Below are 23,516 nucleotides of genomic sequence, written 5' to 3'. Positions count from 1 at the left end.
TAAGAAATGAATAAACTTACCAAAGTAAATTGACAATTTGGTCCACCTTAATGAATTTCTTAGTATCATGAACTTAATTTATCAATTTCCTTTATTAAAGGTATCCATGCAGGCCTTGGATTTTGACTCCACTCCTTAATCCAGAATCCAAATCAGAAGTCAAGTACAATTCTGCACATTGCAAAACAAGAAACACCCATTGAAAGGGCATTTGGTGTACTGAAATCACGTTTTTCGGTATGTATTTTTGTTACTTAAATGTATGTTATAAGTGTACTGTTAGGTATTGGAATAACAAACAAACAAAATCCATAAAATATCCATACAATTTCAATGTTTTATGACAAATAGAATTAATTTGTATTCAGATGCCTTCACAAGTCCACTGGGTGCCTGCAATTCTCACCTGAAAAGTGCAATGCAGTTATAATGGCAGCATTCAAACTGCACAATTTCTGCAAAGACAATAATTTGCCAGATCCACCCATGATAATGTCTGAAACAGACAACTCCACAGACTACTCTGTTGATACGGATCTTGCAGATGGAGTCTCAATAAGGAGAGAGAGCTGATTGCTAAACGATTTTCATAGGTAGGTCCAAAAGCATTTGCACCGAATACATACAAAAAAGTACAAAGGAAGTGAAATTTAATTATTTATTCATAACTCTTTTTCCCAACATGAACATAGAATATTCATCTGTTGACAACTCTTAAACCACACCAGATTATCAACACTGATCAAATTTCTCTGTGGTAAAAAATTTACATAAATCTCTAACATACTACCTGACAAAAATGTTCACTAACAAACATCATTCACTATATCCCAATGATTACTGGTAATTGTGACAAAGCTTTTCTTTAACAATATCTTTATTTTGCAATAACTACATTTTTTATCAATATCATTACAAAATGAACTTTACTCAATTGGACATGAATAATGCATCCATAAAGTGAATACAAAGGCATTATTATTAAGACGTGTGAGCTTCAGTTCTGAGTAAAATTCCTTTCAGATAATTAAAAAGATGCAATTTATTTTTTCTTTGCATACATTCATGTCAATACCTTTTTTTAATTTTTTTTAATTTATTTTTATTCATTTCAGATAGGTATACAAAGACAGGGAGTACACAACTCCATGTTAGGGCTTGTTACATTTTGGCAACAAAGAGTTACAAATTTTCAAAGTAAGAAAATATAGTTACTAATATACAAAGTCAGGGAGTGCACGACTCCAGCAGCAAACTTCATGGGTTACAGGCATGCTCGAGCTAGTTATACATCAGCAACACAGATTTACCAATTTCAAAATGTGGAAACATAGGTACATAAAGTCAGGGAGTGAACCACTCAAGCAACAGACTCCACGGGTTACAGGCATGTTCCACCTAAGTATACATCAGCAACAAAGATTTACCAATTTCAAAATGTGGAAATATAGGTACATAAAGTCAGGGAGTGCATCACTCAAGCAACAGACTCTCTTGGTTACTGGCATGTTCTAGCTAGTTATACATCAGCAACAAAGATTTACTAATTTCAAAGTGTGAAAACATAGGTACACAGAATCAGGGAGTGCATCACTCCAGCAACAGACTCTCTGGGTTAGTCCTGCCTGAGTTTAGTTTTACGCCGCTTTTAGCAATATTCCAGCAATATCACGGCGGGGACACCAGAAATGGGCTTAACACATTGTGCCCATGTGGGGAATCGAACCTGGGTCTTCGGCGTGACGAGCCAACGCTTTAACCACTAGGCTACCCCACCGCCCTCTCTGGTTAGTTATACATCAGCAACAAAGAGTTAAAATTTTCAAAGTGTGATAATATCAGGATGGGTATAGAAAGACAAAGTGCAAACCTCCATTTTTGTGAAATTTGTTAATCCTGTTGTTTTTTCTTAGCTATGTATTTTTTGACAAATACAAAATTCTGTATTATTTTCATAAATCCTGAAATCATGTCAATAACTTACTGATTTAAATTTTATTAGGTGGTACATTATAGTTCAAGCAATTTGAATATATTTCGAGGTGACGGGGTTTTGGCAGACAAGTTCTCTGTGGATTTAAGAATCTTGATCTTCTCCTCCTCCAACTGCAATTTTCGCCTCTGTAAATCAATAATGTTGTCTAATTTGGATGACACATATCTTCCAACTTTTTTAATCGTGGAATATTTGTAGCTTTTAGATAAATGGCTAAGAGTACTTACAGTCGCTAGCAGCTGGAGGGGTGGTATAAATCCAGCTAGGGAACGTGCAGAAAGCAGAAGTATTGTTAGTCCCTGCGGTCCCTAGTATGGTGACCTAACTTCCGTTGCTAGCGATCACTTACCATTTTTTCATCTCGTGTCCTTAATCGTTAGTGTATTATTTTAATTTTCTTTGATCTAGTTTTGACCAATCTGTGTTAACCTTGCATTTTGCTGTCCTCAGGGTTTTATCAATTATATGTATTTATCATGAATTTATGGCTGAAATATTGCCGGTGTGACTTAAAATCTTAACTCACTCACTTACTCGTGTGTTCACTGTCGGATCCCACACGACTGAAGACAGCATGCAGGCAGCACTGATCCTGGCTCCGGGCTGGATGTGACGCTCTGTGATTCCAGCTATATGAAGGGAGTAAAGAATCAAGCCAGGACCAGAAAGTCTTGTGACTGTACGGACATCATCTACGGATACTAGACTAACGTTTAGTCTCTGAATATATATAAGTTTGATAGAAATAAATAATTCAGTTTATATTGAAAAGGAGCCCCAGAGAGATGGGAGATTCCTGAACCAGAGGAAATCTAGACCTGCTTCATTTAGGGCTTTAGCGTTACAGAAAGAGCTGGGCAGAAGCGAAATTAATATGGTTCAACCCGTGAAGATCCGGGTAATATTTGATTTTGTATAACCTCATACTCACTTTGTCTAATTTCATATGATCAACAATATTTTCAAGAATACTATCTAAATAATAAGGAATTTGTAATTATTGAGTAACTGCCCACACACTTTTCAGGAGAAACTCTAACTATAGGCCTCTATATCTAGGAAATGAAACCTACTTTGTCCTCTATGCAAACAAGGTCCGGGTTAGAATATTGTAAGTAGCCCATGCTTGTCGTAAGAGGCGACTATAACGGGATCGGGTGGTCAGGATCGGTGACTTAGTTGACACATGTCATCGGTTCCCAATTGCGTAAATCGATGCTCATGCTGTTGATCACTGGATTGTCTGGTTCAGACTCGATTATTTACACTAAGAATGCAATTTCCGACGATAGGAATAAATAATTATCAATGGCTTGTAGCTTACAGTTTGAAACAAGAGCGTGTCTGATTATATTTTCTTCATAATACAGTTCTAGCGTAGTAAAATGTGTATAAAGAGCCACGTGATACATAAAACCTTACTCACTCGCGTGCCCGAACGAGACAGTGAGTTGGGTGAGTGAGTTGAATTTTACGCCGCTTTTAGCAATATTTCAGCAAAATCAGGGACACCCAAAATAGGCTTCACACACTGTGCCCATGTGGGGAATCGAACCCGGGTCTTCTGCGTGACGAGCGAACGCTGTAACCACTATAGGTTACCCCACCACCCCCCGGACGGGATAAGCATGTGATTAGCATCATGAGGATCGATTTGATGTGATGCCATGTTTGAAACGAGTCCGCAAACGCTACAACCTGGTACCATTAATTGCCTCTTGCGATAAGCATGGGTTGCTGAATATTAATTCAAACAGGACCTTTAGGAAAACATATTTTGACAATGAATGCCCTTTAACTATATAACTATCTTAAAAAAATAGATACCCTCTCGTCTACTCACGGATTTACGGTAGATTGTATTGATTTGTCTCGAATAATGCGCATTGTTGACCGCTCCGTTCCACAGTGTCAAAGTTGAAGGCTGTGACCTTGGAATCAAATCGCCCTTTGAATGAGGAAGGTGGCATTTATTGAGGAATAGTAGATAAATAAAGAACAGCTCATATTAGTCGTAGTAGCTATTCCTGCAGTATTCATGCGATATCTCACTGTCACATTGAGATAATGCGTTGACATGGTTACACAACTGTTCTAGCCTAGTCGAGCACGCACCTGTCGGTTTGTGTGGAATCTACGTGCGTACTGTATTAAACAGGCTTCTCAACCGGATCCATGAGAACGCAATTGCACTATTACACATTCAATGGCGCACGTTTCAGACTGTTGACCACAGACACAGCGTCGTAGTATTACAGTATTTGAGTTTGATCAAGATAATTTTGAAGGTAAGTGTACCTTTCAAAGGTTTTTAATGATTCGCCCAGAGGCGTACCACCACTTCCAAATTTAGTCGTTTTATTCATTGTATACCGGAAGAGACTTTATTAAGTATTACGCAGTTTGTTGTGGTGTGAAGATTTCTGGGACAATGTACATAATATATAATGATATGTTTTACTGTCAAATTTGTCAATGTATCAGTTTATTCATGCATGTTATATGATGGGGTGTAGATATTAATTAATAGAGTATAGAGATGGCTAGATGTCTCTCAGTCATGTCATATTGACTACATTTACACAAATATCATGAAGATATATGAGCCTTTGGTACATTCATATTATTCCAAATAAGTATATACACATAATGCGACTCATAACCATGTCTGTCTATATATCTACACCCACTCATGCATTTGAATCCATTACACACACATGTAGATATATATTTAACATGTGAATGATAGGAGGCATTTTATATTGTGGGATGGAGCCAATATAGAGATACACTTACAGTACCCAGATCTGTATCAATGCCTGTCAGGGGTGGTGGGTAGTAGCCAAGTGGTTGAAGTGTTTGCTCATCAGTCTGAAGACCTGGTTTGATTCCCCACATGGGTTCAATGGGTGAACCCATTTCTGGGGTCCCCTGCCATGATATTGCTAGAATATTGCTAAAAGAGGCATAAAACCTACTTAAACCTAGCATTTAATGGGTGTTGATCAGCCAATGACTATCTCCCAAATGAGTTGAATAGTACATATTTAAATACTTTCAAACAATACATCTGTTTTATCATATGTTATCTTTTCCAAACAAATCTAACACATCTATTTTTTTAAATTGATTCATGCTGAATCACTTGGTTCCAAGTTAATACAGAGGATCTAATGTTTGGTTAGTCTGTCTCACAGTCCATGAACTTTCACATTATTTTCCCTACTGCCAAGCTCCTCTCTGCAGTGCTAAAGCCCTAAATAAAGCAAGTCTAGATTTCAGGTTCAGGTTCTGAATTCCTGGTCTCCCTGGGGCTCCTTTTCAATTTAAAATGGGCTTGTTTGTTACTATCAAAATTATATGTATCTCAGAGACTAAGCATTAGGGTCTAATGTTTGGTTGATAGTTTCAAATTTCAAACACTTCTGTAGGTTTGTTTAGCTCTTAACCCACTTCATGTTCTTTTCTTACATCTTTTCTCCATAATTAAATTCTACTATTCCTCACAAATTTATATCTAAATGTTTTGTTATAATTTGAATTTTGTCAATGACCAATCAAACCCCTCTCTCAGTCATAGTTTAAAGTGTTTCTTCTAACAATATCAACTTGGTTGACTCTAGTTAACTGTTAATTAAATTATTTCTCTATAATATTGAAAAATGCTTTGCCTGACTTTGAACCAAATGCACATTCAACATGGCCATTGGAATTTATGAGTCTGGATAAACTGCAATATATTGTGAATATGTCATGGTAATGGGTTTATGCTCATGTGTTTTTAACTGACGGTATTTCATTTTAGAAATGTAGAGTAGACAGATGTTATGCGAAGTTTCCATGACAGAATCAATAGTTTAAAACCTGTACCTCCGATACAACCTTCTTGCGATAAGCATGGGTTGCTGAATATTAATTCAAACAGGACCTTTAGGAAAACATATTTTGACAATGAATGCCCTTTAACTATATAACTATCTTAAAAAAATAGATACCCTCTCGTCTACTCACGGATTTACGGTAGATTGTATTGATTTGTCTCGAATAATGCGCATTGTTGACCGCTCCGTTCCACAGTGTCAAAGTTGAAGGCTGTGACCTTGGAATCAAATCGCCCTTGAATGAGGAAGGTGGCATTTACGAGGAATAGTAGATAAATAGCAAGAACAGCTCATATTAGTCGTAGGCTATTCCTGCAGTATTCATGCGATATCTCACTGTCACATTGAGATAATGCGTTGACATGGTTACACAACTGTTCTAGCCCAGTCGAGCACGCACCTGTCGGTTTGTGTGGAATCTACGTGCGTACTGTAGTAAACAGGCTTCTCAACCGGATCCATGAGAACGCAATTGCACTATTACACATTCAATGGCGCACGTTTCAGACTGTTGACCACAGACACAGCGTCGTAGTATTACAGTATTTGAGTTTGATCAAGATAATTTTGAAGGTAAGTGTACCTTTCAAAGGTTTTTAATGATTCGCCCAGAGGCGTACCACCACTTCCAAATTTAGTCGTTTTATTCATTGTATACGGGAAGAGACTTTTATTAAGTATTACGCAGTTTGTTGTGGTGTGAAGATTTCTGGGACAATGTACATAATATATAATGATATGTTTTACTGTCAAATTTGTCAATGTATCAGTTTATTCATGCATGTTATATGATGGGGTGTAGATATTAATTAATAGAGTATAGAGATGGCTAGATGTCTCTCAGTCATGTCATATTGACTACATTTACACAAATATCATGAAGATATATGAGCCTTTGGTACATTCATATTATTCCAAATAAGTATATACACATACGCGCACTCATAACCATGTCTGTCTATATATCTACACCCACTCATGCATGAACGCACACACACATATAGATATATATTTAACATGTGAATGATAGGAGGCATTTTCTATTGTGGGATGGAGCCAATATAGAGATACACTTGCAGTAACCATATCTGTATCACGGCCTGTCAGGGGTGGTGGGGTAGCCAAGTGGTTGAAGTGTTTGCTCATCAGTCTGAAGACCTGGTTTGAGTCCCCACATGGGTTCAATGGGTGAACCCATTTCTGGGGTCCCCTGCCATGATATTGCTAGAATATTGCTAAAAGAGGCATAAAACCTTACTTAAAACCTAGCATTTAATGGGTGTTGATCAGCCAATGACTATCTCCCAAATGAGTTGAATAGTTCATATTTAAATACTTTCAAACAATACATCTGTTTATCGTATGTTATCTTTTCCAAACAAATCTAAAACATCTATTGTTTTTAAATTGGATTCATGCTGAATCACTTGGTTCCAAGTTAATCCAGAGGGATCTAATGTTTGGTTAGTCTGTCTCACAGTCCATGAACCACATTATTTTCCCTACTGCCAAGCCCTCTCTGCAGTGCTAAAGCCCTAAATAAAGCAAGTCTACATTTCCTCAGGTTCAGGTTCTGAATCTCTGGTCTCCCTGGGGCTCCTTTTCAATTTAAATGGGCTTGTTTGTTACTATCAAAATTATATATATTCAGAGACTAAGCATTAGTCTAATGTTTGGTTGACAGTTTCAAATTTCAAAACACTGTAGGTTTGTTTAGCTCTTAAATCGACCATGTTCTTTTCTTACATCTTTTCTCCATAATTAAATTCTACTATTCCTCACAAATTTATATCTAAATGTTTTTGTTATAATTTGAATTTTGTCAATGACCAATCGAAACCCCTCTCAGTCATAGTTTAAAGTGTTTCTTCTATCCATATCAACTTGGTTGACTCTAGTTAACTGTTAATTAAATTATTTCTCTATAATATTGAAAAATGTCAGTTTGACTTGAACCAAATGCACATTCAACATGGCCATTGAATTCCCGAGTCTGGATAAACTGCAATATATTGTGAATATGTCATGGTAATGGTTTATGCTCATGTGTTTTTAACTGACGGTATTTCATTTTTAGAAATGTAGAGTAGACAGATGTTGCGCAAGTTTCCAGACAGAATCCGTCAGTTTAAAACCTGCACTGATACAACCCAAAACTGCAGAATGCATACTTGTACCAACTTGCATCTGGTGCATATAAATATTTAGCTATTCAAAGAACACAGACTAACTGATAAATAGAATGATGAGGAACTGGCTTAGAGCAGTGAGTGAGTTTAATGTTACACCGCACCAGCAATATTCCAGCTATATGGTGGCGGTCTGTGAATAATCGAGTCTTGACCAGACAATCCAGTGATCAACAGCAGAAGCATCCATCAGCACAATTGGGAACCGTTGACATTTGTCAACTAAGTCAGCGAGCCTGACCACCCGATCCTGTTAGTCGATTCTTACGACAAGCATGGGTTACTGAAGATCAATATTCTAACTTGGTCATTCACCGGTCACTTAGAGCAGTGACTCTGATGACTACACGAAGAGTGACTTACAGTTCATGTCATGGAACTTTATAAAGTAAGATAAAATGGTCTTATCAGACACAGAATATTTTTTGTTATGAAGTTCTAAATCATCAATACCAAAACTCAAGCATTATAGAGCTGCAACCTGTATTTGTCTTGTGCCACAAGATAATTACTAAAGATTTCATAGATTATTGTCGGTTTGTTGTTTAACGCCACACTCAGCAATATTCCAGCTATATGGCAGCGGTCTCTAAATAATCGAGTCTGGACCAGACAATCCAGTGATCAACAGCATGAGCATCAATCTACGCAAATGGGATACAACCAAGTCACGGACCTTATTTTCATAGAGGGCGAGGTAGATTTCATTTCCTAGATATACAGGCCTATAATTAGATTTATTCCTGAAAATGTGTGGGCAGTTAAACAATAATTACAAATTCCTTATCATGTAGATATTATTCTTGAAAATATTGTTGATCATATGAAATTAGACAAAGTGAGTTTGATTTTATACAAAATCAAATATTATCCCTATGACTTCTATAGTAAAATTATATATATATTTTTTTTTAAATTACCTAAGCCATCAACAGTAATTACATGTAAATGTGTGTGTAGTCTGGTCTTTAAGCAGCAATAGAAATAAAACAATGACTGCCTCACCAGCTCCTTTTCAGAGTATAGGAAGCTAAACAGACCAATTCCAGTTCCACACAAAATGTCAACCGCTTAAAAATACCTGTGGTCACATCCAGCATAAGTTATAAACGACAGCATTAAATATTAAAAAAATACAGTCAGTTTTAATTACTGGATGAATATGAAAAACACAAAAGTCAAAATGAACCAATCGCACGGTCAGATGATTCTGTCTGCACTGTCTGACTCTGATTTGGTGTTGTGTAGCCATGAAGAAATTGTTTAACTGAAATTTTCTCATTATTAGTAAATAAGATTTGGTCTTAAAGCAATCCAGGCCTAATGGGATTGGGTGGTCCGACTTGCTGACTTGGTTGATGAATGTCATCATATCCAAGTTGCGTGGATTGATGTTCATGATATCAATCACTGGATTGTCTGGACCAGACGCTAATATTTACAAACCCCCATCATATACCTGTAATTTTGATGAGTGCAAAACAATTACTTCATAAGAATGCCAATTGCAGATCATCTAGCCATATTAAAATGTCATATAAAAGTTCAACAATAGATGCTGGCACATCTAAATACCAAAGGGCACATCAGAACATGATTATGAATGCTGTGTGTCCCACTAGAAAAAAATCCTTCTATCGCAAAATAGTATGGCTAACATTCCTACTGTGTCTAATCACTGACTGACTGACTGAGTTTGGTTTTATGCCGCTGTTAGCAATATTCCAGCAACATCACGGCGGGGGACACCAGAAATGGGCTTCACACATTGTACCCATGTGGGAAATGAACCCGGGTCTTCGGCGTGACGAGCCAACGCTTTAACCACTAGGTTACCCCACCGCCCCTCTAATCACTGATCTGATATTCTTGTTTTTCATTGAGTGTTGTCGTTGAATTAGGTTATCAATGTAAGTTACCAGGTCGATAGAGCTCCACAGATAGCGCTCAGTTAATACCGTATATTCTCGAGTGTAGTGTATATACCATTATTCGTGCCTGTAAAATGTCTAGATATACAAGGAACAGTTTTTATAACCAGAAAGTGAAATTACATGATTAAATTGTGTATTTAACTTTGGATTTGTTGACATGGTATTTCTGGTGGTCCATGCTTTTTGGTAATGACTGTGAATTGGTATAAAAACATCAAATATCTATGGCATATATAATGTGCACCCTCCCTAAACAGCTTTTGTAAAAAAAAGTGTGTGCTATGCTCAATATAAATACAGTACTTAACACAACTGCTATTATAAGACGGGCAGTGGGGTAGTCTAGTGGTTAAAGTGTTTGATTGTCACGACGAAGACCCAGTTTCGATTATCCACGTGGGTACAATGTGTGAAGCCCATTTCTGGTGTCCCTCGCTGTGATATTGCTGGAATATTAGGACTTTTTGAAAATATTTTTCTTTTTAGTCAAGCTTAAATTTTATATCAATTTTTTTTAGAGGTTTCAAATCAATAATAATTTCGATTATTTTGAAGCCTATAAATAGCATAGTTACTTTGAAGCCAAACGAATGCAACGGTAATTACATTGTTTATTTAACCCCAATGTGTAATAACATTGTTTTGTCTAATAGTGGAAAAGGTTTTCAGTATGCATTGTTTGTTTGTTTGTTTGTTTAATGCTGCACTCAGCAATATTGCAGCTGTTTGACAACAGTCTGTATGGAATCAAGTCTTGACCAGACAATCTAATGATTAACATGAGCATTGATCTACGCAGTTTGGTTTCGATAACATGCATCAACCAAGTCCACAAGCCTGACCACTCAAGTTGATAGTCGCCTCTTAGGATCAGCAAAGGCTGCGTCAAGTTCTAACCCAGATCTTCACTATTCGGCGTTGTTTGTGAGATTGTGTCATCTGGTGACTTAGCTGATAATATATAGTCACAACACAATCTCATGGTCATTGACGTCAACTACTATGTCACCTGAACCATATTTGTTTACATACAGCTGTTATTCCACCTAAGATTATTAAGTCTCTTCTTAATTCAGGTATATATCCAGGGCTTCTGACCAGGGGTCACCGAAATAACTTTAAAATTGATAGTGTACTCCGGTACAGTGGCACATGTAAAATCACTTGCCCTGATAGTTTTTCCGCTACCCGGGCCGATTTTCTTGTTCATTTTTGAAATAAATAACATAATTAACATTGGAAAGTCGACTGGACACCGGTACAGCGTGATATACACATTTATTTGCTCGACAGAAATATAACCCACTGGACTGGGACGTCAGGCAATGGGTTATTTCCACCCCTGCTGATCCGTGAAGATCTCGGTTAGAATTGATCTTCAGTAACCCATGCCTGTCGTAAGAGGCGACTAACGGGATTGGGTGGTCAGGCTTACTGTTTTTCTTCACACACGTCATTGTATCCCAATTATGTAGATCAATGCTGTTGATCATTGGATGGTCTGCACCAGACTTGATTATTCACGGATTGCTGGGAATATTGCTGAGTGCGGCACAAAACTAAACTAAACTCACTCTTGCTTCATGTTACTTACACAGGTATGTCTGTTTTGAAGGCTTGTACTACTTCTCTCAAATTTAGGGTGGGGCAGTTGGGTAACCTTGTGGTTAAAGTCACGGGCAGAACAAACTGAATATCAATAGGTAAATTGTTGTTCCGGAAACAATCAGTGACACATCTGCCAGTGGATATGATGACCAAGGAATAATATGTCAGTTTAACTACATTTCTTTACTGATGCATCGATGGGTCATTACGAGGCATGACAAGCTGCTGGTGTACCATGACGTGACATTTATTCCATAGCAGATGGTACAGTTCATCAATCAATAAATCACCCTGTAATAAAATATAATACACATATGATGGACTGCAAAATTAAAAAACACCACAACTACATATTAATTCTGCCACAGTTTATATAGTCACATTAATCTATACATGCAATGCATACAGCTTAAACCATCATTATAAATTATATACAATTTCCACAACCGAATACATTGTACTTTATGAAATGTCTCTTATCATAACTGAATTATATTATATCAGTTACACTCTATATAATAAAAAGAATACAAGTATTTGTATGGCATTCAATGCACATACTTATTACTACTAGGAGTAACAATATGTGTTAAATGCTAGATAAAATAAATAATAAATAATGCAACATAAAATAAATAATAAATAATGCTACATAAAATAAATAATAAATAATGCTACATAAAATAAATAATAAATAATGCTACATAAAATAAAGGATCACTCAAGTGAGTGAGAGAGTCAGTAGTTTAGTTTTACGCAGCTTTTAGCAATATTCCAGCAATATCCCGACAGGAGACACCAGAAATGGGCTTCATATATTGTACTCATTTGGGGAAATGAACCTGGGTCTTTGGTGTGACAACCACTAGGCTACCCTCCGCCCCAGTGACCTCCCGAACTGGTCATAGGTGTGATATGTTAATCATGTGTATATTACTCACAGATAATGCAGTTAACATCATACATATGTGAGTGATTTATACATGCCTTGTCGGTGACACCAGACTGTGTCTATAAACCCACAACCTTGTATACAGGATCATGGCAACCACAATAAGTAAATACTTCAGGTACTATCATGCTGGAATATTTACATACTGGTGAATCATGACTTATGTTGAAGTGAGTGAGTGAGTATGGTGTTATGCCACTTTTAGCAATTTTCTAGCAACATCACGCAGGAGACAATAGGCTTCACACATTGTACCCATGTGGAGAATCGAACCTGAATCTTCAACGTGACGAGTGGATGCTTTCTATCAAAAATAGAAAAATTAATTACTATTATGGAAATTGATCACAGTTGTGAGACTGGTACATGCTCAGATATTTTGAAGCCATGCAATAAACTTCTTGTATAGATGAACAGTCATGAATATGCTGTGGTGTTTTTGGTATTTATTGCCCATTACTTCTGTTATATTCATTATATTCATGGTATGTGTTACAGGCACAACCAAGGATGGATATCTCTGGCATGAGTCCAACTCGTAGTTTTATCAACCTTGACTCGGCAAGAGAAGAGGACTACCATCCACAGTGCGTTTTGTTGTTTAACATTGTGGTATTATTGCTGTATGATAACGGTCTGTAAATAATCAAGTCTGGACCAGACAATCCAGTGATTGACATCATGAGCATGAATCTATGCATAATAGAAAAATTGGGAGATTATGACATGCATCAAGCAGTGTGTGAAATAGCCACTGGCCCGCTAGCCAGTAAATCTCGGGCCAGTAAATCTCCACAGTCACAACTGGCTATTGAATATTTGGTAAGAGTTCAGCCCGTAACCCTCGCTTGAAATGTATTCTATTTATTAGGATTATTTCGAGGGTTTAGGGTTAGATTTTAGGGTTAGGGTTAGGTTTAGGGTTTAGGTTAAGGTACAGGCTGTTTATAAAAAACATAGACGTATATTCTTAGGCATATAATGATTAAAAATATACGGGGGTTACGGACAGAAATCTTTCTGAATATTTATGGGATCATTTTGTAAATATATCACTCTCTCCGACTTGTTAAGTTATAATACATTTTTAAATCATGATAAGGTTATGATAAAAATGTTCATCATGTTAGCTGCTTAAGTTCTTTGAGAGGCATTTTAGAAGTTGTGAAGATGAAGGAAAACCAAGTTCTGTGGACAGTCAACTCCTTAATTGCAATGAGTGCAACATTTTGGCATAGGTACTAACACCATTATGAAGCAAGTGCTTGATAACGGCGTTAGTACCTACGCTGAAACGCCACTCTCATTGCAGTAAAGAAGTTGACTATGCATAGAACATGGTTTTCCTTCATAGCTGCTTAATGATGAAACCGTCTCATGCTGACAATAATTATTCTCATCTATTTATGTAATCTTTTGCTTAGTTTCTACATTCTAATTTCAGGCTAGTGAATTATTTTGTGGGCTAGTAACTTTCAGGCATAGCTAGCCTGACTAGGTAGCAAAATGTGGACACTATTTCGCACACTGGGTACCAATTTCTGGAATTGAGCCTGGGTCTTCGGTGTGATGAGCGAACGCTTTAACCACTAAGCTACTCCACCGCCCTGTGCTGCATATGTAGCACGTTATGTGTATATGTGATGTCTCTGTAATGAAGAGACTTTGCACTAATGCTCCTGTGTTCACTCAGCAGTAAATGGGTACCCTTCAGGATGAAGTGGTAATGGGTCCCTAAAACCTTCTAGTGGCTTGCAGGCAGCTTGGGTTATGTACTTCCCAGGGAGCTGAGAATACAAAAATCCATTACACACTGACCCATTGTCCAAGGTAAAACTGTTGCATTTTGTGCAGACACAGATGTGACAATATGGCTGCCAGTACAATCTCACACCTGTACAAGTGTGATTGGGCAGTTGGCAGTTAAAGCATTTCACCACTTAACCATTATGGTATTGAATTATCCAGCTAGGCTGGGGTGGTGGGGTAGCCTAGTGGTTAAAGCATTCACTTGTAACGCCAAAGACCCAGTTTCGATTCCCCACATGTGTACAGTGTGTAAAGCCCATTTCTGGTGTCCACCACTGTGATATTGCCAGGCCAATGTTGCTGTAAAACAATTCACTCACGCTACCTTCATCAGCTGGATGTGTTTGTTTCGTCAGGGATGGGCCCATAAAGATCCAGAATCCTCATATTGCCACCATGGAGGAAGATTATCTCTACCACATCGCCCTCGGCGACAAGACGCATGACCTTAAGGAGATGTTCAATGATGTCAAGGTCAGTTCACAGGTTTTTCAGTTGTCAGACTGAACATACAGTTAAAGGGGGAAAACTTTACTCACATCAAGTTATGTCAAGCTTACATGATTATGAATATATTAATATATTGATGTCAAACCTGTACATCATGTAGGTGTATTACCTTAAGCTCTATGTAACACAGCTTTGTATATCTTGTATATCTGTGATATTACAATCTTGGGAACCAATACAAAAAATTGTTTTAAAAGTTATGTCAAGTCCATCCTCAATAATCTCCAGGGTATACGTTCTGATAAATATCCACTATACCCTGGATGCATCTACGGCTCGGCTTGATAATTTTATTACCTCCTTGGTTGGCTTTTTATCCAATCAGGTGTCTACGCTGGGAACTTGAGCGTACCAATCACAACTTTCGCTTTTTAAGTTATCTAACGGATTAAAGTTGGCAACACAATACTATATTGGCAGAGGTTCTCTGAAAGAGGTAGAAGGAGTTCTTGCATACATTTTTTTTAAGGTTTCAGACCTGTCAATTTGTCTGTATGTTTTCCCCCCAAACCTGAGTCACACTGCGAACAAACTTTCGCGGCTGCGACTGCTATCTTTGTTGACACTGGCAAGCTGTAACGGCGGCTTATCTGACTGGATACTGTGAGAATGCGAAACCAGCAAAGGGAGGTAATAAAATCATCGGCTGGAGACGTAGATGCATCCAGGGTATAGTGGAGATTTATGGGCACGTATACCCTGGAGATTATCAAGGATGCTCCATCTCTTGCTTCTGTTGTAGTTTGTGTGTTTTGGAGGCTCCCCAACCAGAATGCTGAAGTTTGCAGAGTTTATGAAGGAGCAGCTTCGTATCAAAATACCTGCAGGAATGACACTGTACAACATCGCCAACGGATCTGACAGATATGTCATTTACAAGACGGGGCCGGTGTTGTCCGTTAGTGTGAGTATATGCCAGTCTGTGTTGTACACAGGGGCGTGTCACGCTTACAAACAGCGTTAGAAAGACATATAGGTATATAGACCCTACCCTAGTACTATATAAAAGGAAAGGGATGTAACGACGGAACCACCCCCTCCTCAATCTAAGTTAGATTTCACCACGTAAACTATTTTTAAGGCCCCGTCGAGGCCTACGGATCAAAAGCGAGATGATTTCCCTACAAAATGAGCTATAAATGGTCACAATCGGATCATTATTTCAAAAGTTATACGCCACGACTCACCGAAAACAGCTACCTCCGCAATTCCAAGCCAAAATCATGGATCACCCAAGACAGCGAAAACTCACCTTTTAAATTCGTTTATTAATTCCAGACACGTTGACAGCACCTATGTAGGGCTAGATTCGATCGGCAACGCCATTCCACGGGTCTAAAAACTTATTGCAACATCTACAAATCGTTTCCTCGACAGTAAGAAGGCATTTTCTCCAAATCCATCGGCAATCATACTCACTTGTCGCCCACAGATGGCCTTGACATTCAAGTGATCTGAGCAGATCCGCAGAAACTGAATTGGGCCATCCGATTGGTGGAAAATATAATATACTGTAAGATTTTGACTGTTTGCTGGCGCAAAATATGAACTTTGCAATATTCCTTCTATTTTGGGTGATGTACGGAACAGTAAATTGTTAAGAATAAGTTTAGAGGTTGTAAAAATGCATTCGATATTGATTCATTTTTAGGAAATTATATTTATAAATATTTAACCTCTAAAATTATTCTTACAAATTTACTGCTCAAGTCACTTAATGTCAAGGCCATCTATGGCCTACAAAGGAGTATCATTGCCGATGGTTTTGGAGAAAATGCCTTCTTACTGTCGAGGAAATGATTTGTAGATGTTGCGATAAGTTTTTAGACCCGTGAAATGGCGCTGCCGATCGAATCTAGCCCTACATAGGTGCTGTCAACGTGGCTGGAATTAATAAATGAATTTAGAAAGGTGAGTTTTCGCTGTCTTGGGTGATCCATGATTTTGGCTTGGAATTGCGGAGGTAGCTTTTTTCGGCGAGTCGTGGCGTATAACTTTTGAAATAATGATCCGATTGTGACCATTTATAGCTCATTTTGTAGGGAAATCATCTCGCTTTTGATCCGTAGGCCTCGACGGGGCCTTAAAAATAGTTTACGTGGTGAAATCTAACTTAGATTGAGGAGGGGGTGGTTCCGTCGTTACATCCCTTTCCTTTTATATAGTACTAGGGTAGGGTCTATATACCTATATGTCTTTCTAACGCTGTTTGTAAGCGTGACACGCCCCTGTGGTGTTGTATACAAGACAGGGCCAGTGTTGTCCATTGTGTGTGTATATGCCAGTCTGTACCTGTTAGTGTGAGTATATGCCAGTGTGTACCTGTTAGTGTGAGTACATGCCAGTGTGTACATGTTAGTGTGAGTATATGCCAGTGTGTACCTGTTAGTGTGAGTATATGCCAGTCTGTGTTGTATACAAGACAGGGCCAGTGTTGTCCATTGTGTGAGTATATGCCAGTGTGTACCTGTTAGTGTGAGTATATGCCAGTGTGTACCTGTTAGTGTGAGTATATGCCAGTGTGTACCTGTTAGTGTGAGTATATGCCAGTGTGTACCTGTTAGTGTGAGTACATGCCAGTGTGTACCTGTTAGTGTGAGTATATGCCAGTGTGTACCTGTTAGTGTGAGTATATGCCAGTCTGTACCTGTTAGTGTGAGTAGATGCCAGTCTGTACCTGTTAGTGTGAGTATATGCCAGTGTGTACCTGTTAGTGTGAGTATATGCCAGTGTGTACCTGTTAGTGTGAGTATATGCCAGTGTGTACCTGTTAGTGTGAGTATATGCCAGTCTGTACCTGTTAGTGTGAGTATATGCCAGTCTGTACCTGTTAGTGTGAGTACATGCCAGTCTGTACCTGTTACTGTGAGTACATATGCCAGTCTGTACCTGTTAGTGTGAGTATTTGCCAGTCTGTACCTGTTATTGTGAGTATATCCCAGTCTGTACCTGTTAGTGTGAGTATATGCCAGTGTGTACCTGTTAGTGTGAGTACATGCCAGTCTGTACCTGTTAGTGTGAGTATATGCCAGTCTGTACCTGTTTGTGTGAGTATATGCCAGTCTGTAACCTGTTACTGTGAGTATGCTCTAGGCTTTAACAGATATTTTATATACACATACAAGTCAGGGATAGTGTTGTCTGTTAGTTTGAGCATATTATAGGCTGTGAGGCTGTAAAGTCAGCTATGTCAAACACGAGACATATTGTAGAGGTCAGGATGACCAAAGATAATATATTAAATGGGTTCATTTGAGTGAGTGAGTTAAGATTTTTAGTCACATCAACAGTACTTCAACCATACCTTAACTGGATTCATTTGAAGGACTGAATGATAATGCAAACAAAATATGTTGAAAATATGTTAATAAAAAAAGCAGCATTTGTAAGAACAATGTTTTGCTAAATTTAAACTAATTCAAAATGTATGTTTATATCTGCCTCAGCAACAATAACGTCTTTCATAGAGTTATTTATGAAATGTTTGCCCTTTGTTTGCATGGCAGCATGGTATGGGCATCCCATCCCTGTCCATCATCCTGCATGAAATACTGAAGCTGCTGCAACACGCAGAGTGTTCGGGGGTTACGCTGTTCCGGATCGGCACCAGTGGGGGGCTCGGTCAGTGTCATAACCTTAGTATTTCCTCTTACACAATAGTAGGGTCTACCCAGGTATCTGTATAATGCACAGACGGCCATAGTACCCATTACTGTCTTAGTAACAAAGATTACAGCAATAGGTGTAACAACTTCTAGCTAATAATAATGGTGTAACATCGCCCCATGCAATAAACAAGAAGTTATTATCCATTACGTTGTAATGTTTGTTATTGACTTTCCAACTTAGTGCCAATCAGACAATTACGGTCTTAGTGTCTTTGTGATCGCTATGTAATTGTACATACTCATGAAATGACTATAAAGATGCACTTGTGAGGATTCTTAGCCTTGCTTGTTGTTTTTCAGGCAGCTCTGAAAAATATTCCTGCTATGTGAGAGCAGTGTAAATTGTTGACTCTTGACCACACAATCTAGCAATTTACATTATAATCACTGATCTAAGCAATTGGGATTTAAGACATTAACCAGTGAGCCTGAATACCAGATGCTGTTATGCGCATCTTACGACATCATATCAGAGGCCCAGATAAGCTGCGTATCCGGGTAAAAATATGTATAGAAAATTTTCAATTATGCATTGAAACATAATTGTTAAGCATACCAATTACACATTTAAAATGTTAGATGCATAAAAGTTTAAAACAAATGCGTAGGGAATATATTTATAAAAATCGCTTGCGTAATGAAACAGACATAGATTGCTATCAAGTTGTACTGTTAGTATAGGACAAGTGTTGTACTGTCAGTATAGGATGAGTGATTTTTTATGAAATCATTTCCATTATATTTAATTTGGTTTTGATAAGGTTTGACATAAGGCAGAACATACCTGCTTAGTAAACTTACTGAATGACATAATACTTAGGTGAGTAAAAGGACTGAAATCACATTACATATTTGAAAGCAGTGGGTAACGGGAAAATGAAATACCCACTCAACATTCATAATACCCACTCCAAACAAATACAGTGGGTACAGTACCCACATGAGGTAAATCTCAAGTGGAGCTCTGATCATATTGGTCGCGAGGGGAACACTTCTGACTGAATCTTCACTCATCAGATTCCTAGTATGTTTCTAGGACCCCATTTCCTCAGGCTAGTTGTAAAGAGCAGATTTATTCAGTATCATGTGGTCAGGACCTGTGTTTTCAAGTCACTGTTTTGTGTGCCTTGGTATTTTACAGTTGGATGTGGTATATAGCGGAAAATTGTTAATTAACTAAAACATCAATGTGCTTATACCAGTGCTGGTTGTGTATTGTTGACAGGGCTGGATCCTGGATCTGTCGTGATCACCAGCTTAGGCGGTTGATGGTATCCTCAGGCCATACATGGAGGTGGTGAGTATCTCAAGTGTAAGGCTCTGATGTACCGTATTTCCTCTAATAAAGCCAGGCCGCTTATTTTCTCAACAGAGTTCCAGACCGGCTTATTAGAGGGCTGGCACCTTTATGCTTACTGGATTTAATTACCGTGAATTGTTAGTGAGCTGCTTTATGGTCAGACCTCGGCTGGCCAAGCTAATTAGAGGCCTCCACGATTATTAGAGACCGCCAGCTTGTCAAAGGAAATATGGTAATATTCAAAACAAGTTAAAGTTAGAACATACTTACTGCTGTGTGTCACAATACCCAGTACCCTACTGATTACCCATGGTCATGTGATTTATGCCTTCCGAGAAGGGGAAAAAACTCTGTCCAACATGTCAAAGATTACAGACAGTTTTAATGCGTGTTTATGTCTGCCATTTTGTAGGTTGAATTTTTGCCACACTAAACAATAAACACATAAACAACTATTCAATTTCCGGACCAAAATATTACCTATACTGTAACAGATTTTGGTAAATTTATTATTTAGAGATTTTCTGAATGTTATACATTTTCTCTGTGCTTGTTTAGTCATCCTTTGCACTTGCGTCTTATTAAGTCTAACACCAGACAAGTCAAAGTATATACATAGTCCCTTGATTTCAACACAATGGTGTTTGACCAAGTCGTGGTTGACAAGTACGGAAAGGCATCAACACGGACAAAATCTGACCTTGACCTTGCAGGCAATCATGGGCATGATGGTTCAGCTTCCTTCATTCCTGGACAAGGAACTGTGTCAAGAGCTCCAGGCCATGGCCTCGCCGGATGACCATTTCCAGACCATCATTGGAAAAACCATGTGTACCCATGACTTCTACGAAGGTAAGACTGGCTGATGATGTGTGCTCAGGTTATTCGTTTGTTTGTTGTTAGTCAGCAATATGTTTCAGCTGTACAATGGCTGTACGTACAGAATTGGATCTGGACCAGACAATCCAGTGATTGGCAGCATGAGTGATACAGAGTCAAAGGTGATGTTTCACCACCTTATTCCAACCGTTGTTTGACCATCACTTAAAATAACAGCAGCCTGCATACAGTCAACTATTGACCTGACAATCAGTTGATTTTGTGGCAGTGGTCCAGTCTGTCGGGGTACAATGACTATCTGCCTAATGTGATGGAGGTGATTGAGGAATATAGCATATCAAACCTGTGAATTAACATGAGTTAACCATGAACTATAACTGTGTTCAATAACCTTTATCACCCCTTGACTCTCCATAGTCCCAAAGGGCGGTGGGGTAGTCTAGTGGTTACAGAGTCTACTTGTCGAGCCAAAGACCTGGGTTTGATTCCCTACATGGGTACATGTGAAGCTCATTTTTTGTGTCCCCTGTCTTGATATTGCTGGAATATTGCTAAAAGTGGCTTAAAACAAACTTCGCTCACCCTAGTTCCAAACACTACAATTGTATACAGATGTCATTGTTTCAGTATGCTGGGATATCCACAATGTAAGTTTTCATGTGTTGAGTAACTCTAGCGCCTTCTTTCGCATAGGTCAAGCTCGTCTTGATGGAGCTTTCTGTGACTACACTGAGGCAGACAAGATGCGTTCCTTCGTGATCCATGACAAGGGTATCCGCAATATAGAGATGGAGTCACTTTGCTTTGCTGCCTGCTGCCACAGAGCAAACATCAGGGGTGAGCTGTCTGTGTTATCTTGTTGAATAATTCACTTGTCCCAAATATGAATGTAGACACAGATTTCATCATAAAGCTTCTGATATGATGAACATTTTTATCAGGCCGTAATCTTGCATGATTTAAGAGTGTGTTATAGCTTAAAAGTCACAGAGAGTGATATATTTACAAAATGTCATGCCATGAACATTCACTAGCCAGTCGGGCTAGTAACTATGGAGATTTACTGGCCTGAATGGATTTTTACTAGCCATGGGCTAGCGGGCCAGTGGCTAATTAAGCACACTGGTTGAAACACAGGGGAAATAGTGATCCGTGAGCATGTCCATTCATTTCCATTTCCCACAGCAGAACTCCAAAATTGTTGAATATTTCTTGATAATACATCTCGTACATATGAGTTTATTGGTGATTTTTTATTAGAATTTTTTTTGGTATTTTGGTAGGCAGCGACCCAAACACTATTAACAGTAAGTTGTGATACAACTGGTATACTGCTTAAAACCTGACTGACAGATCACTCACTCATCTATTTGATGTGACATTCCAGGTGCTGTGATATGTGTGACCCTTTTGGACCGCCTTCATGGAGACCAAATAACCACACCCCACAGTATTATGGAGGAATGGCACAACCATTTAACTGGTTGTAGCCAGATTCATCAGGAAGAAACTGGGTATCAAGTGATGAGTGACACTGTTCTACACTAAGGTATCATTTGGAGTTAGATAACATTCTTCTTGCAGAAGAGGAGTACAAGCTTTGCAGATCAGGGCCCCAATCCAAAAAGCGATCCTAGCCCGAACATCCTCAGGCATAGAACAGTGACAAGGCTTCATTTGCTTTGTGGAGCGGGGTCAAGAGGAAATTCTTTTATTACTAGTCTTGCATGTAAATGGTTGACATTATAACATAAAGTAACTTTCTTTAAAGCCTCAGGTAGATGCAATTCATTAATATTTCATCAGTTGGTGAGATGTCATTATTTGAAGCTTTTAATATTTCTGCAAAACAGCTATTATTAAACAGGTCCATTAATCTCAATTTTGGAAAATGTCTGAAAATGGCAACTATTGTGGTGCCTGATTCTTGCCTAATGTCCGGTGCATTATGTCTTATATTTCCCAGTGCATAAGGAGTACTGTATACTAGATGTACTGTTATTTCTAAGATGCCTAGCAGTTAGAACAATCCAAAAAAAAATACATTGTCAGACAATGAAGGTATACTTTTTATGATGTAACAATTAAATGATGTTATCCTGTCACTGCGCCATTCCAGTGTGCCCCTAAATGTCGAACCAATTTTACATTCGTCTATAGCAATAACTCTAACACCGTTTGTAAGCGTGACACACCCCCGGTGGTGTTGTATACAAGACAGGGCCAGTGTTGTCCATTGTGTCAGTATATGCCAGTCTGTACCTGTTAGTGTGAGTATATGCCAGTGTGTACCTGTTAGTGTGAGTATATGCCAGTCTGTACCTGTTAGTGTGAGTATATGCCAGTCTGTACCTGTTAGTGTGAGTATATGCCAGTCTGTACCTGTATAGTGTGAGTATATGCCAGTCTGTACCTGTTAGTGTGAGTATATGCCAGTCTGTACCTGTTAGTGTGAGGTATATGCCAGTGTCTGTACCTGTTAGTGTGAGTAGTATATGCCAGTGTGTACCTGTTAGTGTGAGTATATGCCAGTCTGTACCTGTTAGTGTGAGTATATGCCAGTGCCAGTTAGTGAGGAGTATACCCTGTTAGTGTGAGTATATGCCAGTCTGTACCTGTTAGTGTGAGTATATGCCAGTCTGTACCTGTTAGTGTGAGTATATGCCAGTCTGTACCTGTTAGTGAGAGTATATGCCAGTCTGTACCTGTTAGTGTGAGTATATGCCAGTCTGTACCTGTTAGTGTGAGTATATGCCAGTCTGTACCTGTTAGTGTGAGTATATGCCAGTCTGTACCTGTTAGTGTGAGTATATGCCAGTCTGTACCTGT

The 23,516-nt window shown here is 38.5% G+C and overlaps 1 protein-coding gene across 1 annotated transcript; it reads left to right on the top strand.

Annotated features, from left to right (window-relative positions):
• The first annotated feature begins 4,115 nt into the window (after positions 1–4,115).
• Positions 4,116–22,747, top strand: LOC124291354 (uridine phosphorylase 1-like). Its single transcript, XM_046728340.1, is given in 10 exon segments — positions 4,116–4,284; positions 13,059–13,147; positions 14,726–14,843; positions 15,622–15,783; positions 18,386–18,500; positions 19,773–19,807; positions 19,809–19,844; positions 20,561–20,699; positions 21,381–21,524; positions 22,075–22,747. Coding segments are annotated over 9 exon segments (987 nt in total). The 5' UTR covers positions 4,116–4,284; positions 13,059–13,070; the 3' UTR covers positions 22,236–22,747.
• Positions 22,748–23,516: the final 769 nt, after the last annotated feature.

The sequence above is a fragment of the Haliotis rubra genome, unplaced genomic scaffold (genome assembly GCF_003918875.1).
Source record: "Haliotis rubra isolate DU_JTF1 unplaced genomic scaffold, ASM391887v1 Scf113, whole genome shotgun sequence".
Classification (NCBI taxonomy): domain Eukaryota; kingdom Metazoa; phylum Mollusca; class Gastropoda; order Lepetellida; family Haliotidae; genus Haliotis; species Haliotis rubra.
Note: the sequence above shows the minus strand (reverse complement) of the source record. Positions and strands in the feature narration are given on the sequence as shown.